The sequence below is a fragment of the Pagrus major genome, chromosome 6, assembly GCF_040436345.1.
Source record: "Pagrus major chromosome 6, Pma_NU_1.0".
Taxonomy (NCBI): Eukaryota; Metazoa; Chordata; class Actinopteri; order Spariformes; family Sparidae; genus Pagrus; species Pagrus major.
In genome coordinates this window covers 3,609,324-3,628,506 of record NC_133220.1, presented here as the reverse complement: position 1 = coordinate 3,628,506, position 19,183 = coordinate 3,609,324, and the positions used below count along the sequence as shown (strand labels likewise).

The window sequence follows — 19,183 nt, the reverse complement described above, 5'->3', positions numbered from 1 at the left end:
TGTTCCACCAAATACTAACAAAGTGATCCACCATGTCCAGGATCCTGACTGTCTCCCTTTCAGGCGGAGCTGGTGTGACGTGTAAACAATGTTGTGTGCGAATCCAATAAAGTGCAAATATCTCTACTGAAGTGCAAGTGCCATTATTCATGTGCATTGTTAAGTTGATTGTGCATATATGTATAAAAAATAATTGTAAAATATTTCCAAGGCTCAAACAAATCTGTCCCAAGTAAAAATTGTTTAATTTGTGATTACAGTCTGCAAAACTGAGAAAAATAGTTTGTAAGAGGCAAGTGAGAGTATAACATATGTAACTGCACGTTGACTGTTGTTTCTTACTTTCTTTAAATAGAGAATGCTTTGACATTAAAATGTGCATTTCTTAATTAATTAATTAATTTTATATTTTTCTGTTTTATTATTCATCTTTATTATTTATTGCGTTGTAGTTTATACTTGCATCATCATCAGTATGCTGTGCTGCAGATTGCATAATTCCAGGCCATCAGACTGAGACGGTTCAAACCGTAATAAAAGGTCGTTATGATAGGATGAAAAGGATATTGAACATCAGTCAAGGTGAGACCGAGACCCTGGTGACACATCACCGAAACTATCACATGCATGGTAAATAACTTCGACATTTACACAGCAGTGGCACTGGCAGTAAGTGAAAATGTCATTAAGCGGGTAATTTAACGCCAAAATACCTTTAGAGTTGCATTTAAAAATACATGACGTTAAAATACGAAACTTGTGTCACAACTCTGTCTCGAAAAAAACTCATCCTGGAGTCGTTTAATTCACTTTTCCGACCGCGTTTAGCCCCGTTCAGAGCTGTCATTAAGCCAACAGGCATCCTCGCTCCCGAGACACAGCGGGACCGCGCTTGGGAGTTCACGCACACAGCTGTGACGTCACTATGGGAAATGAGACATTGGGGGGGCTTTTCTGGCCTTTAGAAAACTTTTTGACGGTTTAAAAGTCCATGACTTAAAAATATGGAATACAAAGATTAGCAATTAACAGTGGTTACAGCTGGAGGTGTCCTGAGAACAGTTTTACAGGCTTCTCTTTTACTATTACGGCCTATGGGAAAAATGCTTTCTGGGCCCCATGGGATTTTTTGTTGCAATATCACGAGTGGCCACTGGGAAAAATCGGCGTGTCTGCTGAGAGGCGGCGCCATATCCAGGTCTTATTATAGATCCATGCACTCACCCCGCCCCCTTCCTTACTCATCCAACCACATACCTGTCTATACCAAACACGTTCACTGACAGTCAGAAATCACAGAACTTTAAAACACAGAACACATTATGACAGTAACATTACTGCAGGGTCGCTACAGTATATTTGCGTATCCGGAGTGCCTCCCCACCCCTTAAGCATGATTTTTCGACAACTAAGTCAATATTTCGTAAACTACTGGAGTCAGGGATCGGGTCTCTAAACGAGCCGCTTGGATTTCGACTGGATTGTGACGTCACAATCCGGTCTTTTGCATACTCCAGTCCTGGCGCTGGCTGTCTCCTCCCACTCTTGGCCAGCTACCTGAACGAGGATCCGCCATTTTCTCGTTCTCGCTTAACTTGTCCGCGACAGCCTGACCGCTACCATGTACAACCCGAAAGCCGAGCACTGCTGCTCTGTCGTCGGATGCACGGATCCTCCTGTTTCGCTACATGGCCTCCCTACCAAAGAGGATATCAGAGCGAAGCGGCTACATTTTATTTATCAGGGAAACGTCCCAGCTTCAGTGAGTAAAAGCGTTACGTCTGTGCCAGTCACTTCACGTCGGACTGCTTCAGCAACCAGGGTCAGGACTGGACGCTGGACTGGCAACAAGATTGTCCCTTAAAAGATGGATCCACACCCACTGTCAATGATGGAGCTGTAAGTATTTAAAAAACAGTGTAGTTTGTGTTACTTTGGCCGTTTAGCACATGAGCTAACGCTAATGCTAATGCTAACGCTAACGCTAACCGTCGATGTAAATATGAGGCTGAACTAGTGAAGTTATCAACGTTGGGCTTACTGGCCGTAGTTTTCACGATTTGTCATATCAGCACTCTTTTAAAACATGACAGTGAACTGAGAAAATGAATTAGGATATTGAGATTTTATTGCTTCTAACCGGCGGTGAACCACTGCTCGGCCGTGAACAAGCAGAGGAGACGGGGTGAAATGTCTCAGTTGTTCGCGGACGGTGAGCTACAATTCATTAGCATGTTGTGCTAAAGGACAGTGACCTGCACGTTACCTGCAGTAAAGCGATCACTACTTTGTTTTGGAGCCGGAGACAGGGGTCAGCTGCTACATGTCTGCTGTGCTACTATCAGTTATATGCAGGCATGGACACAGAAAAGTCGCTTCACAAATGTGTATAGCTCGTTGCCATGGTGACGCGATGCCGTCCTCACGTCTTCCGCCCGGCAGGAAGAGGTGGGCGGCGCACGCAGTAGCTCATTAGCATAAAAGGGAAAGGCACTCAAACCAGCCGCTTAAAACAGGGCTGTGAAACTGGTGTGTAAACACCCTGCTGTGCTCAATCCTTTGGTTTTTTCGACCAAAGCATGTTACTGTCAATCCATTTAGACATCAAGGAACCATGTCAACAAGCAGAAATGAGCATAATATGTCACCTTTAAAGGACTCTGCCTCTTATTAATGCACTCACCTGAACATTACAAGTGTCCTGACCCGACACCCTGAAGCGATTATTGCCACCCAAGATCCCTATATAGTCTGTCATACAAGTACAAATTTATTTTATTTAGAGGAGCACTATGTCGTTTTTGAGAAGAAGTTCAAACTCAGAATCTTTATATTTACAATATTAATGAGGAAATAATACAAACTGAGAAATATGTATTTTCTCCATCAGTGAGTAAACAAGCTGCTCTCAGAGGAGGATAAGGTCCCAGAACACTGTTTGAGGCTAGAAAGGTGGCAGGGTCCGCCACATATAAACAAAGTAAAACAGTATAAGTTGTGTTGTATTTAAGGTCAGTTTGTTTATTCAAAGAGAGTTTGTTTATTTAGTTTGTTTAGGCAGAAAATAAATCAGTTAATGAAGATCTTTCTCTGCTCATGAACGTTTCTTCAGTGCTCCTTTAATATGATCGGTCTGAAGTTTGTCTGTCAATATTTCAGAGGGTGAACTCGTCTTTCTAGATGCAGTAAAATAGATGTCAGGTGTCACAGGGTTGCCAAGTCTGTCTTACAAAACCAGCCCACCAGAACTCAAAATATGCCCTCACCAAACCATACACACTGCTTTTAAAGTCCAACAGTATCACTATTATTGATAAATGTGTTATAATATCTACAAAGTAACACCGTAAATGTTGTTTACCAGCATTAATAGAAGTTTTCCCTCGACACTTCTTCAGAATTGTCCTTAAATAAAATACTTGAGCTCCACTGTGGTGGTTTCTCTTCACTTCTCACATGGTTTCATTTAAGCAACTGCTGCAATCCAGAAGCTCAAATTATTCAGTGTGTCACAAAAAAGCATCGATCAGAAAACAGATTTCTGCGTCAGAACTTTGTTTTTTCTTATTTCCTCTCTTCAGATTTATCTGGTGACCGTCCGGAGGAGCCGACACCTGCAGGTTAGGATTTAAAATACTTCAAACTGGCTCCACCTCGAGCAGCTACAACAGTAAAATGCTGCTTCAGCAACAGTTACAATCAGATAATTGGGCCATAACATAACATTTACTGGTCCTAAGGGACATTTTACTTTTGAAACTAAACTACTACTTCTGTACTTTTGCTTTAGTGACTCTGAATGCAGGACTTTAATCATGAAGGAGTTTCTTTGTGTTGTGTTGTAAGATCTGAGTATTTCCTGCACCACTGACCAAAGAGTCCAGTGTAAAGTAACTGATGCAGTTTCAATGAGAATGAACAGGAAATGATTATCAACCACAGTCTCAACCTTTTGGCTTAATTCAGTTTATTAAAGCGAGTGACGAGCGCTGACACAGCTTCATATTCAGAGTTATACACAGTTCAACAACCTTTATTTTGCATCAGGTGACTGAAGGAAAACCAACATTTTTCATGGGTTTCAATTCTAAAATCAAGTTTGAAGATCAATGAGTGAATCATTAAACAAATGTCCAACAACCAAAAATGTGTTTGTCCCCAAACACAGACTGTTTAATTAAACTAAACTTTTAATAACTTGTTTGATGTATTTAGTTTAAAACAACTGCATTGATAAGATTATAAATTGAGTGCAAGTTTGTCTTCAAAGACTCTTTCGTAAAACTTTAGCATTTCAAAAACAGTAATAACATCCAGACACCGTAAATTCATACAAGGCAGGAACAAAGTGCAGCATTTACATTTAATAAAGAAACAGTGAAGCAACTGAAGAACCGCTAACAATCAAACCTTCAGACCATCAATGATGATAAAACCAACACAAATAATAAAAAAACCTTCTGTATTAAATAATCCAGACGCCTCCTGTACAGACAGTAAATGACTGAATGACTTTTAAGGCACCACCAGTGATTTTCACTGTTCACACACATGCAGCTACATTCAGGAACATCTTCACGTTGCACCTCAGTGCAGGAATAGAGACAGGTGAGCGTATGGCAGCACATCTGGATAACTGCCATAAACCCAACAGAGGGGGGGCGAGGACCAACGTTTGAATCAGACTCACTTCCCCCAAATCACATCCTCACACAAACGTTTGTCCTCCTGAATATTTCTGACTTCACCGCCGTTGATGGTCACAGCACAAATACCAGCTCTGTGTGCAACTGAAGATCTTTGGCTTCTGAATAAATGAACATAACGTAACAATAAGGCCGAGTCTCAACTGCAGCGACACATTATTCCTGTATGAATACACAAATATATACACATATCTACAAACAGCAATCATTTGTGTTGGACTGTAACAACTCGGGTAGACAGATACTAATAAAACAAAACGAGCTGGAGAAAGGTTTTCACCTTGTTTATCTCCAAAAGGTCCATCGAACAAGTCAGAAAATCAATTATTGATCCGAATAAAATCAACTGGGCGACGAAACAAGGTCTGGATTTCTACAATCCACCCACACGTCCAAACACTTAGAGGCAAGTTAATCTATATAAATCCATTCAAAATCCTTTGGAGTCCTGAAATCATGGAAAGTGAAATTTCTTATCAATTCTAGTTTTGTCCTCATTCATAGATACCAGCCGCCTAAAAACGCCAGATTTGTTTTCATCAAGATCCGCGTAATATTCCCTGAGAAATTTACAAATTTAACAAACACTGATCCTTCCTTGGACCACTTTTGATAGATACTGACCACTGCAGACTGGAAACAAGAGCAGCAGTTTTGGAGATGCTCTGACTCAGTCATCTAGCATCACGATTTGGCCCGTGTCAAACTCGCTCAAATCCTTACACTTGCCCATTTTTCCTGCTTCTAACACATCAACTTTGAGGACAACATGTTCACTTGCTGCCTAATATATCCCACCTACTAACAGGTGCCATGATGCAGAGATAATCAGTGTTATTCACTTCACCTGTCAGTGGTCATAATGTTATGCCTGATCTGTGAATATTACATTACACACACACACACACACACACACACAGTATCAAAGAGAAGACTTCAGTGGCCACTCTGGAGGCTGTTAATGCTCGGTTCTGAGTCAAAGACTTTCAGCTCCTGAGTAACAGGAAACCTGCAGAAAACAAAAGTATGCATTATGCAGAGTCAACCTTTATATTAAACAGAACAACAAAGATTTTAATGTTTGTTTCATCTTTCTGAAGTCTGTTTCAAACAGTCAGTAATGGAGAGTGAAAGATTTATCTGAATGGTTTCAGTCAGTGTGTTTTAAAGACGACTCTGAACTCGACCACCAAACATAAATCCTCAACCTGTTAAATCACTGACTCACATTTAATTATGTCAAGATTTCAGCTTCCATCACTTCCTGTCAGGATTATTATAAACATCTATTTCAAACTCAACTGTTAATAATGATCACTGAGCAATCACAGCTGTGAGTCACAGAGCTGATACCAGAACATGTTCAGCTCTTTGGCTTCATAACTTAATCAATTCATTCATTATCAATATGGAGTCTGATGGGATCAGGAAGCCATTAGCTTAGCTTTAGCATCAAACCCATAAACAGGGTGAAACAGTTAGCCTGGTGCTGAAGGTGTATTTCTAACTTTAGTCTGTTTCCTTCTGCTTCCAGTCTTTATGCTAAGCTAAGCTAACCACCTCCTGAGTCTAATACTGGTGATGTTATTACTTAAAGTGTTGAACTGTTAAAGGTTTCAGCCTGACCGGCTCAACAGAGACGCACGTTACTGCCTGAATAAACAGCCTCATAGTTTATAATAATGCAGCTCAGTGAGGATACAGACGTTTCGTAGAGGAGAGGGGCGAATATAACGCTGATCTTCCTGTTGGTCACAGAGACCCTGACTGACAAATCACAGAGTTGTAGAGAAATCTTACGCTTCATGATCAACAACAGTTTTTAAGTCCTGTGGACACTTCTGTCCCTCTTTCCTGCTCGTCCACATATGAGCTCTCTCTCTCTCTGTCTCTGCTACAAGTCTGATCACTCCTATCGATCAGTGTTTTTAATAACGCCTTGTTTTAGGGGAGCTGCAGCACCTCTGCACCCTTCGTTCCTGCCGCCATGCTTACTGCTCTCTGTCAGCTCAGTGTCAGCTCTGTTCTCTGATGCTCTGCAGCTCATTGTACTGTGTGTTGTTAATGCGTCTGTGAATATTAGCGGTTAGCGTTATTAGAAAGCCAAACTCCTGCTGTAGCTTCAGTCATTATCCTGCTTCATGTCATGTGGAGGCGTGGCTGTGGTAGATAACAGAGCAGCAGCAGACCTGGGACCAGCTGACAATCTACTCAAGTAAAAGTATTCTGTAATAAACTACTCAGAAAAGGGACTCAGGTATATGTAATGTAAATAATAATAATGATACATTAAACGTATAGTGCTTTTCTAGATACTAAAGTCAATTAACAGAGGAAACAACAAAAAAGAAAATGAATTAGTGAGTAAAGGGAACATATCAGAAAGTGGAGGAGGAGAACAAACTTCTCTGGTGATTGTAAGAAGTTTTGAAGAGGTGTGTTTTGAGGGATTTGTTGAAAGTGGAATAAATGTAATTTGTTATGAACCAACATTGTGAGAGGTGACTTACCTTCCGAGTCTTCCTCTGCATCATCACGAGGACGCCTTCTCCGCAGTAAATCTGCAGAAAACAAAACAAAAGTTGACATTACAGAAAGTCGACTTTTACATCACACAGAAATGATTTTGGTGCAGATTTTAATGTTTGTATCATCTTTTAAAAGTCTGTTTTCAAACAGTCAAGAATGGAGAGTGAAAAGTTGCTCTGAACGGTTTCAGTTTTACTTTCGTTGTTTTACAGAAGAATCTCAATGTTCAATGTTTCACTGAGGTCGACCACCAAACATAACATTAGATCACCGTCTCACATTTAATGACACGTCATGATTTCAGCTTCATCACTACATATTAGGATTATTATAAACATCCAATTCAAACTCACTCTGCTGCCAAATGAAGCACTTTGACACCTGAGTGTTAATAATGAGCACCAACAGCTGTGAGTCACAGAGCTGATACCAGAACATGTTCAGCTCTTTGGCTTCATAACTTAATCAGTTCATTCATTATCAATATGGAGTCTGATGGAATCTACTCAAGTAAAAGTATTCTGTAATAAACTACTCAAAAAAGTACAATTTATTCAAAAAAGTGACTCAAGTATATGTAATGTAAATAATAATAATGATACATTAAACGTATAGTGCTTTTCTAGATACTAAAGTCACTTAACAAAGGAAACAACAAAAAAGAAAATTAATCTGTGAGTAAAGGGAACATATCAGAAAGTGGAGGAGGAGAACAAACTTCTTTGGTGATTGTAAGAAGTTTTGAAGAGGTGTGTTTTGAGGGATTTTCTGAAAATGGAGTAAATGTAATCTGTTACGAACCAACATTGTGAGAGGTGACTTACCTTTCAAGTCTTCCTCTGGATCATCTGTAGGATACTTGTTCCCCGGACGATAACCTGCAGAAAACAAAAGTTTACATTACATAAAGTCGACTTTTATATCACACAAATGATTTTGGTGCAGATTTTAATGTTTGCATCATCTTTTAAAAGTCTGTTTTCAAACAGTCAAGAATGGAGAGTGAAAAGTTGCTCTGAGCGGTTTCAGTTTTACTTTCATTGTTTTACAGAAGAATCAATGTTCAATGTTTCACTGAGGTCGACCACCAAACATAACATTAGATCACCGTCTCACATTTAATGACACGTCATGATTTCAGCTTCATCACTACATATTAGGATTATTATAAACATCCAATTCAAACTCACTCTGCTGCCAAATGAAGCACTTTGACACCTGAGTGTTAATAATGAGCACCAACAGTTGTGAGTCACAGAGCTGATACCAGAACATGTTCAGCTCTTTGGCTTCATAACTTAATCAATTCATTCATTATCAATATGGAGTCTGATGGGATCAGGAAGCCATTAGCTTAGCTTTAGCATCAAACCCATAAACAGGGTGAAACAGTTAGCCTGGTGCTGAAGGTGTATTTCTAACTTTAGTCTGTTTCCTTCTGCTTCCAGTCTTTATGCTAAGCTAAGCTAACCACCTCCTGAGTCTAATACTGGTGATGTTATTACTTAAAGTGTTGAACTGTTAAAGGTTACAGCCTGACCGGCTCAACAGAGACGCACGTTACTGCCTGAATAAACAGCCTCATAGTTTATAATAATGCAGCTCAGTGAGGATACAGACGTTTCATAGAGGAGAGGGGCGAATATAACGCTGATCTTCCTGTTGGTCACAGAGACCCTGACTGACAAATCACAGAGTTGTAGAGAAATCTTACGCTTCATGATCAACAACAGTTTTTAAGTCCTGTGGACACTTCTGTCCCTCTTTCCTGCTCGTCCACATATGAGCTCTCTCTCTCTCTGTCTCTGCTACAAGTCTGATCACTCCTATCGATCAGTGTTTTTAATAACGCCTTGTTTTAGGGGAGCTGCAGCACCTCTGCACCCTTCGTTCCTGCCGCCATGCTTACTGCTCTCTGTCAGCTCAGTGTCAGCTCTGTTCTCTGATGCTCTGCAGCTCATTGTACTGTGTGTTGTTAATGCGTCTGTGAATATTAGCGGTTAGCGTTATTAGAAAGCCAAACTCCTGCTGTAGCTTCAGTCATTATCCTGCTTCATGTCATGTGGAGGCGTGGCTGTGGTAGATAACAGAGCAGCAGCAGACCTGGGACCAGCTGACAATCTACTCAAGTAAAAGTATTCTGTAATAAACTACTCAGAAAAGTACAATCTATTCAAAAAAGTGACTCAGGTATATGTAATGTAAATAATAATAATGATACATTAAACGTATAGTGCTTTTCTAGATACTAAAGTCACTTAACAAAGGAAACAACACAAAAGAAAATTAATCTGTGAGTAAAGGGAACATATCAGAAAGTGGAGGAGGAGAACAAACTTATCTGGTGATTGTAAGAAGTTTTGAAGAGGTGTGTTTTGAGGGATTTTTGAAAGTGGAGTAAATGTAATTTGTTACGAACCAACATTGTGAGAGGAGACTTACCTTTCACAATATTCCGATAATATAAAAGCATTTTCCCCCGACGATAACCTGCAGAAAACAAAACAAAAGTTGACATTACAGAAAGTCAACTTTTACATCACACAGAAATGATTTTGGTGCAGATTTTAATGTTTGTATCATCTTTTAAAAGTCTGTTTTCAAACAGTCAAGAATGGAGAGTGAAAAGTTGCTCTGAACGGTTTCAGTTTTACTTTCATTGTTTTACAGAAGAATCTCAATGTTCAATGTTACACTGAGGTCGACCACCAAACATAACATTAGATCACCGTCTCACATTTAATGACACGTCATGATTTCAGCTTCATCACTACATATTAGGATTATTATAAACATCCAATTCAAACTCACTCTGCTGCCAAATGAAGCACTTTGACACCTGAGTGTTAATAATGAGCACCAACAGCTGTGAGTCACAGAGCTGATACCAGAACATGTTCAGCTCTTTGGCTTCATAACTTAATCAATTCATTCATTATCAATATGGAGTCTGATGGGATCAGGAAGCCATTAGCTTAGCTTTAGCATCAAACCCATAAATAGGGTGAAACAGTTAGCCTGGTGCTGAAGGTGTATTTCTAACTTTAGTCTGTTTCCAGTCTTTATGCTAAGCTAAGCTAACCACCTCCTGAGTTTAACTCCACATTAACAGACAGACATGTAACAGTGGAATCAATCAGCCATCAGTCTCTGTGAAAGAAGCTAACACTGGTAAGGGTTTTACTTAAAGTGTTGAACTGTCCCTTTAAAGGCTACAGCCTGACATATTCAGACCTACAACATTCAAACCAGAAGTGTTAAAGCTTCAGATCTGGAAAACGAGTCCAGTGCGTCTGTTTTAAGTCCGTTTCTGCAGTCAGATGTCTTTTACCAAACCATTTTGAGAGTTAATCCAAAGCATCATTCATTAAATGATAAACTGGATTAAAGGAGCATTCTGTAGTTTTGTGAAAGACTTTTAATCAGAAGAGAAAGATCTTCATTGACTGATTTATTTTCATGACTGAATAAACACACAATTTCATACTGTTTTACTTTGTTTATATGTGGCGGACCCTGCCATCTTTCTACCTTCAAACAGTGTTCTGGGACCTTATTTTCCTCTGAGAACAACTTGTTGATTCACTGATGGAGAAAATACATATTTCTGAGTTTGTATTATTAACTCATTAATATTGTAAATATAAAAATTCTGAGTTTGAACTTCTACAAAATGACATCGCCTCTTTAAAAGTATTAACTTGTATCTAGATGAGCCTTTTTGTTTGTCTTAATTGTGTTTATCAGCAGAAAGCTTCAGGATGTAGAGCCTCCACTTTCAAATGTTCACTTGTGAACTATACGAAGAACATGAGTGAGTGATGTTCAGGTCTGTCTGATGGAAGTTAAGTGAATTAAGTGATAAACTATAATTTAATCAGTATTAGAACCAGAGGCCTCATGTAAATAAACAGAAGGGTTCAAATCTGAGGAGACAGAAACAAACTGTCTGGACGTGATCGTATCACACAATGTATCTGTAATGTTGATGTCTGCACATGATGGATATGTTGGTGTAATACATGATATAAACTTACATCTACGGCACATTAAAGCAACAACCAGAAGTAAAACTGCAACAAGCACAGCAAGGAATATAGTTGCCGAACTCCACTGCTCCACTTTTCTGGATAAGTCCTCTGAAACACATCACAAAAAGTAAGTAAAAGTAAATGTCAAACTCAGAATGTTGCTGCATATCATGTACATTAACCTGAACATAGACTCCACAGAAACAACAATTAAATGTAAATTTAATAACACGTGAACAATAATAAATTCTTTGATGACCAAACCATCAGGAAAGAAATCTCACCATTTAAATGCACATAGGTCTTAGCATAAATCTGATGGTTAATTTCCTCCTGTGTGGCTACACAGCGGTAGCGTCCTGTCTTGGTCACAGTGTAGATGAGAGTAATGTAGTAGCTGCCTCTTATCTCTGAGATCTGAGGCTCCTCAGCAGGAAGGATGTTTCCAGCGCTGTCCTGCCACTCGACTTTAGGTTTTGGAAAAGCTCCTCGAACTTCACACTGCAGCAGCGACCAGTCCTTTGTTTCATCAAGTACAGTGATGTATGGCTTTGGAGATGCACCTGTGAACATAATATAAACAGCAGCTTATTAAGGGCAGCACAGCATTTACTACTGGACTGTGAGATATCAAGTATAACTAAGGCTCTAGTGATGTAATCATGGCATGTTGCTTTTATCCCGTCACTGACTGAAACACTGTGTTTAAGAGAGAAGACAGGAGAGAAGCAGAGAAGCACAATGTGAGACTCACACTAGATTTACAACCAGCGTTGTGTCACTACAATGTTGGTGCTAAACACAAATGAACAATGTTAAACTTCTCTCTATTTTGCCTGCACCCAGAGCCCCCTCACCTTTTTACCTGCAAAACTCTGCCAAAACACGTCACCCTTCAGATTTCAGGGCTGTCATATCAACTACAGACTGTTGATGCACGGACACAAAGATTCAGTCAGATGTTGAGAAGGAGACAAAGCTGCCCGTCTCTCTTGTATCGTGTGAGGATCATCTCACCAAACTCTGATCAAACTGTCTGAACCCGATGGTGCAACTATGAACCAAGAGTCTGTCACTACTCTGCCCATTGCTGCCTAAAATGCTTTCAGAAACATATTGTAGTGACTGTTTAGATGTAACACAGTCATGGTCAACACTTTACGTCCACTTGTAAAGAACGTGTTCATCATGGCAGCCTTCAGCTCCAATGATTTCTACAGCTCTCATGTTTCTGTGATGAATAAGTGGAACACAAACTACTTTGTCACTAAAAACATTCATGAAGTTTGGTTCAGATCTGAATTTATTATCGGTCTTCTGAAAATGTGACCAAATCTGCTGGATCATAAATATACATACAGTAACTTGAACAATCAGTTTAGATGATTATAGAAAGTTGTTTGAATCAAATGTTCTTTGTAGCATCTTAACTTCTTCTGAGTGATTCTGATTGACAACAGCTGCTGACTTTTCTGGGCCCATTTTAATAGGACTTGTTTGATGCAGCCGTTAGACTCAAACACTACAATGGGAAAGTCTAAAGAGCTGTTCTGCTGCCAGTGGATCTGCTGCTCTAAAGAAAGTAAATGGAATAATGAAGAAGGAGGATCATCTCCAAATTCTTTAGTAAAACCTAAAACCATCAACCAGAAGATTGGGTCCTGGGGGCAGTTGGGTGATCCAACAGGACAATGATCCAAACACACATCACAAGTGGTAAAGGACTGGATAACTCAGGAACATGTGGACTGTACTGAAGAAACAAGTCAGAGCCAGGAAGCCAACACATTTAGTTGAACTTCACCGATTCTGTCAAGAGGAGGGGTTAAAATTCAGCCAGGACGACCAGAAGCTTGTGGATGACTATCAACAGAATGTGATTGAGGTGAAAATGGCTGAGAAACATTTAAACAAATATTAGAATTACTGTATGTATATTTATGATCCAGCAGATTTGGTCACATTTTCAGAAGACCGATAATAAATTAATTATTGAACCAAACGTCATGAATGTTTTTAGTGACAAAGTAGTCTGTGTTCCACTTATTCATCACAGAAACATGAGAGCTGTAGAAATCATTGGAGCTGAAGGCTGCCATGATGAACATGTTCTTTACAAGTGGATGTAAACTGCTGACCATGACTGCATATATTGTTTGTAACCAGCCGGCCATCATACTGTTTCCTGTTTCAAAATGGACTCCGAACTAGAACTTGCAGTACTTCACCCATCAGTGGGAGTGTTTGTGCCCTCTGTCTGTTTTCTCTGGTCATGTAGCAGCAATTTAAAAACTATTTCCATCTTTCTGCAGCAGAGACAGCCCAGTTTTACACAAGGGTCATCTTTCAAGCAGTGAAGTACTTCTTTAACTACATACCAGCCTTTTTAGCCTCTTTTGAGGTGATCACCTCGTGAGATTTCAGAGGAGACTTTTCCCGTGAGTAAAAGCTGCAACTCCAATTCCTCCAATGGGAAAAGTAACCGTAGCCTTCATTCAACTTTTACAGTCAGAGTTGCCCCAAAAGGCTGACGCTGCAGTAGAGGTGCAGCTGCCTGCTGAGGCCATCTACAGGACCAATTCCAAACTTAGTTTCATCTAATCAGAGAAATGTTTATTTTCAGTAATGAAAATGACTTTTTGTCAGAAAAGGCTGATCACCACTGACCAAACATGACTACTTTCTACTTTATGTCATTGTAAACTGAAAATCTTTGGGTTTGGAGAAAAAGGCACATTGGATCATGGTGCATTTACAGTCTGATGTTAACAGTCACAACAGCAGCTGGACTGAACAACATCAAGTAGATCAGACTGAACTTTGTGTTTGTGTCTCAACAGCTGATAAACACTGCAGATGTAGAGATCAGTAACATTATAATCATGCATGTGTGTCTGTAGTGAGGATTCAGAAAGTTCTCAGTTATTAATCTGACACATTTTTAGCAGAAGGTTAAAATGCTTCTGATGTTACATCTAATAAAATAATTGTGGAGACTTTTATGACTAAAGAACCAAATGAAAGCTGATTCACTGAAGCGATCAGCTGACATGATGTCTGTTAACCTGCAGCTGCTGGTTGTCCCTCTGCTCATGTCAACCTGCTGCACTGTGAGAACAACACGTCTACATGGAGTCACTGTATCAAAACCTTTGAGTGATACCGAGGCACAGAGAGTTGTAGCACACCTGACAGGTGCAGAGATCAGTGACATCATCACTCACCTGGGATTTCTCCTGACTGGTCTTTCAAGATCGGTCCTGAAAGATAAATAAGAACATTATTTTTTGCACAATGAATGGGTGAGATTATGAACTTGTTACATGTTATTAATGGATTCATTTTTCAGTGCATCAAAGGCCACATATTTAATGAGGGAGCTGCATGTTTAAACTATCATCTGATAACTGAATGGGTGAGAAGATGCATCAGAGAAGAAAACCGCTGTAGAGCCTTCCTGTCCAGGGCCGTGATCCAACCAGCCAGTGTGGGATGTTTCCAGTCAGGATGATTTCTATTGCTCCTCTGGAAAAGTTGACCAGGATCTGTCTCAGGAATCTGCTCACCCCGTTCCCACTGGTCAAATATCCAACTTAAACCCACTAAGATCAGGCTTTTGTGTGCAATGGGAATGAGTGAACTCTGCATTTACACTCGTCAATCGTCTCTGCAGTAGACATGGGTTTTTATCACCTCGGCTCAGCTCAGCTTTGATCTAAGACATAAGACCTGGGTGAACCTGCTAAATTCTGACATATTTTCCCGCCACGCAAAGTGATGATACGTTATCAACACCTGGTGTTGCCACATTAATAACAAAGGAATTTGGGATGCGCAGGTGCTCGAAAATCATTCAGTCAGCGTTGAGTTTGTAAAATACATTTTAGTAAAATACACAAACCGGTGATCAACGTGACATCGTCACGGCCTCCATGCTGCCTACTGCTTGTGTTTACTTTAACTGGAGTTGTTCACTGGTTACAGCGCATTCGTGATGTGAAACTTGACCTCAGTGACGTACAACGTAACGCTTCATATAAAAATCAGACGGGCTGCCTTGCCCAGCCGCCCCACACTGTTCACTCATGCAGTCATGAGTGAACAGTGTGAACAGGAGGGGCTGAGCACTCAGTCCTGGAGGTGTTACTGATTTCTGTTACTGTTTAAAATGGTAATCGTGACAATAATCCCTATTTTTTTTTTACAAAGTTTATCAGTAATCTGATTACTTCTTTTTCTGTAACTAGCAGAATACAGTTACCTTTATTGTATCCTAATAACATGTGACTATGACTGCCTGTCATACAGCACATTAACTGTTTAATGAAAGCACTCACCAACAACAACAAGCTCAATGTTGAATGTTTGTCTCGGCTGAATATGTGGAAAAAAGCAGCTGTAGTTCCCGCTGTCGGCCATCTTTGTATTCTGGATCTTTATGGAGGCGTCGCCGTTCTTCAGTTGATCTTGAAAATGTGAGACTCGACCTTTGAACTGCTCATCTTGACCTGTGAAGCCGTTATTGTAATGAATGTCTGAATCATACATGAACACCTTCTTCTGATCATCTTTCTTCCAGTCAAAGATCTCTCCTGTGATGTCCTCCTTGGTGCTGAGGGAACAGGGTAAAACAGCATCACTGCCTTCTTTCACGTCCACTTTGACACCTGGACCAGAAAAATAAAGTAAATGTAATCATTATGTTCAACGGAGCCGTCAGGTGAAAACATTTGCTCTGAAACACCAGTTTACATCACGGTAGTTAGTAACCAAATGATTTATGGCTTTAAGTTTTCCTCCACATCACACCTCCTGAAATATTCTCCCTCAGGAGACAGCTTTGATAAATCAGTCTGTGTTATTTCAGTGATGACATCATCAAACCTGGATGACCTGGATATGAAAACTGTGTTTTGAACCTTTGAAGAGAGATATTTTCTGATGTGTTTGGAGCTGCTTCTGACCTGCTGCACTGCAGCTGACAGACCCTCACACTGTCCAGAGAGATATTCACAGCGCTGGACAACCTGGAGCCTTTCTTTACACTCTGACTTCTTACTCAGAGAGTTTACAGTTTGAAACATGTGCATATTATCACAGCGGATGAGACAACACAACACAACACAAACACATTTCTCTTCATTAACAAGATTAGAATATTGTAAACATGAGACTCTCGGCTGAAATCTGAGCTCAGTGTCTGTGATTCTGTTAAATGTTGCTGATCAAGTTTTGCTTGTTTAGTTGTATAAATAGAAATCACCAAGAATTAATTGAAGGCATTTGAAGTTGTGATCACTGAATAAGTGTGTTTGCTGTCCAACAGTGAGCACAAATGTAAAAGGCTAAATCAAACAGCTTGGCACATTCTCACTTGGCCCAGTTGCTCAGTATAGTGCCGAAGCAGCCCACCACAGTTTCATTATGATCCAAAACACAGAAATATTTTCACGTCTCTTAATAGCATGACAGATCTCTCATGTACAGTCATAGCTGTGTACTATTGTGATGACTGGACTCATCACCAGGCATCAAGCTCAAAGCAGTGTTACACTTTATTATTTTAAGATTTGATATTTTCTGAATGTTCTTGGTTATGATCACATAATTTATGATCACATAAGTTATGATCACATAAGTTATGATATGCTCGAGTACTGACTGAAAGGGTCCGAGGTCCACCCACCATAGTCTCATGACATCATGTGGGAAACACTAGAAAACCTTTGTGAACTCATCACGACTAATTGCTGTTAGTAGCTTTTTGAAAAGTCAGTTTGAAGAAAATAACATGTCTAATAATTTTTAATGATGAATTATAACAAATAACTATTCATCTGTAATTCAGTATTTAATTGATCTAGTTAACCACAGCAGTGCACAACAACAGGAGGCTCAGCAGTGCAGCAGGTGGAGCTGTATAAAAACAAGACGTCCTCTCAACACACACACAGTTCATGATGAATGAAACGACGACTGAAAATACACTGAACTCCTTTAACAGCACAGTGAGGATAAAAACAAAATCAAAATCTTTCATTGGCTGATGTTTCCTTTGCTTTTCTGTTTTAGTTAAATGAACTGGTTTATCTGATGGTTTGTCCTTTTTTATAACAGATAAAGAAATAATAAAACACTGTACCACTGCTGACAAGTTTAGTTTTAATATCAATCTAAAGTCAGATGAAAACATAACCCATTTATGAAATATTAAAGGGCGTTCATTTTGAAATCCTACATCATATTGTCCTGCTGTTGGGTCTTTGACATTGTGAACACATGAACTGTCCTTCTGAACTAAAATGGGTCAGTGGAGACAGAATTTCCTTTTAATTCCAGTCTTAATTTAGAGGCACACAGTGGAAATATATGATACTGTGGTGAACTCTGGGGTGTAAATGCTCTGAGAAGACTCTCAATGACAGTCTGTCATTTAGGTCCACTTGATGTTTCCAACTTTATCTTTTATTACTAAGTTTGACTAATTATTCACACAACTGAGATGACAAAGTGTTCACACTCAAAGACACAATCTTTAAAATACAAATTACAGGCAGGAGTTACTTATTAATTAGCTGTTTTCTTTTCATGCATTTATTTTTATTTTGACGGATTGTTATATTTGTTTGTTTGTTCATTCATTCATTATTGACAGACTGACCTGTTGACTGTGAACTCACCTTCTTCGCTTTTATTTTGAAATCGGTTGTTACCGTAATGCCTAGTATATGAACGAATCGCAAATAAACATGGGCGCTGGCTGGAGCGCAGTCAGACGAAAGTGAAACTAAGTCGAAGGTCGTGATGTACTAGTAAATATCACCTTTCTTACCGGTTCGTCCAAGTGTTGTTCCACACAGAGTCAGCAGACAAACACAAAGATCCAGAGATGTCCTCATGTTGAAGCTGAAGGCAGAGGACGAACTTCCTCAATGTTTTAACTGACGACGTTAGTGAGCTAACGAGAAGCCAACCTGCCGCTAACTGTCGATAAAGAGATATTTATAGTAGAAACGTCCCAAATAAAGTCTCCGCGGACAGCAGCTGAACACCGCACAGTCCAGTATAACGTTAATCCATCCGTGAATACGTTAATATTCAGTAAATATACGTGAGAAGGCCTCGGCACGCTGACAAGTTTACCAGCCGATAACTTCCTGTTCTTCTTCCTCCACTGACCTGAGGTCTGTGGCTCGGTGCTGCGCTGGAAACTGGGCGTGGTCACAAACTAACTGCTGCATGACGTCACGTTGAGGCGGAGCTGGTGTTTCCTTATAGAAACTGTCTGAGCAGTGAGCTCTGTAGTTATTATTACTACATCTACACGTCACCTCATTATTTTAAAACTAATGTAAAGTGTGGTTCACCAAGAAACTGACTGAGTCTACAATTTAAAATATGTATTCCTGTCTCATAATAAATAATAATAATAATAATAATACATTTTATTTGTACAGCGCTTTTAAAAACTCTCAAAGACACTTTACAAGAATAGAATACATACAAGAATACATAAAATCAAGTGCATGGTGCATAAACACAGGTGCATGGTGCGATAGAGGAGAAATATGTAGTAAAAAGAACAGTGTATGAGGATATGGATCTGTGTAGGTTTTTTGGGAGAACAGGTTGAGTACAGCAGACAGCTACAGGTGCAGATGAAAAGCGAGTTTGAAGAGGTGGGTTTTGAGTAATGACTTGAAGGTGGATGAGTCTTGGCAGTCACGGATGTGTTTGGGGAGGGAGTTCCAGAGGGAGGGGGCAGCAATGGAGAAGGCTCTGTCCCCCCAGGTACGGTGCTTGGTCCTGAGGGGGGGTGAGAGAAGGTTAGCGTCTGAGGATCTGAGGTTTCGAGAAGGAGTGTGGTGGTGGAGCATGTCCGTGAGGTAGGGAGGGGCCTGGTTGTGGAGGGCTTTA

The 19,183-nt window shown here is 39.9% G+C and overlaps 2 protein-coding genes across 2 annotated transcripts in view; one reads left to right on the top strand and one right to left on the bottom strand.

Moving 5' to 3' along the window:
• Positions 1 to 19,183, top strand: part of LOC140997852 (butyrophilin-like protein 1) — a 158,962-nt gene that overhangs the window by 59,818 nt on the left and 79,961 nt on the right. The gene's annotated exons all lie outside the window — the stretch shown is intronic.
• On the bottom strand, positions 3,951 to 18,401 carry LOC140997868 (myelin-oligodendrocyte glycoprotein-like). The gene is made up of 9 exons (XM_073467931.1): positions 18,099 to 18,401; positions 15,608 to 15,933; positions 14,491 to 14,526; positions 11,551 to 11,829; positions 11,273 to 11,374; positions 9,678 to 9,725; positions 8,060 to 8,113; positions 7,217 to 7,267; positions 3,951 to 5,715 (listed from the first exon to the last, which is right to left on the bottom strand). Exons 1-3 carry the CDS (start codon positions 18,163 to 18,165, stop codon positions 14,515 to 14,517), a joined length of 405 nt encoding a protein of 134 aa, XP_073324032.1. The 5' UTR covers positions 18,166 to 18,401; the 3' UTR covers positions 3,951 to 5,715; positions 7,217 to 7,267; positions 8,060 to 8,113; positions 9,678 to 9,725; positions 11,273 to 11,374; positions 11,551 to 11,829; positions 14,491 to 14,514.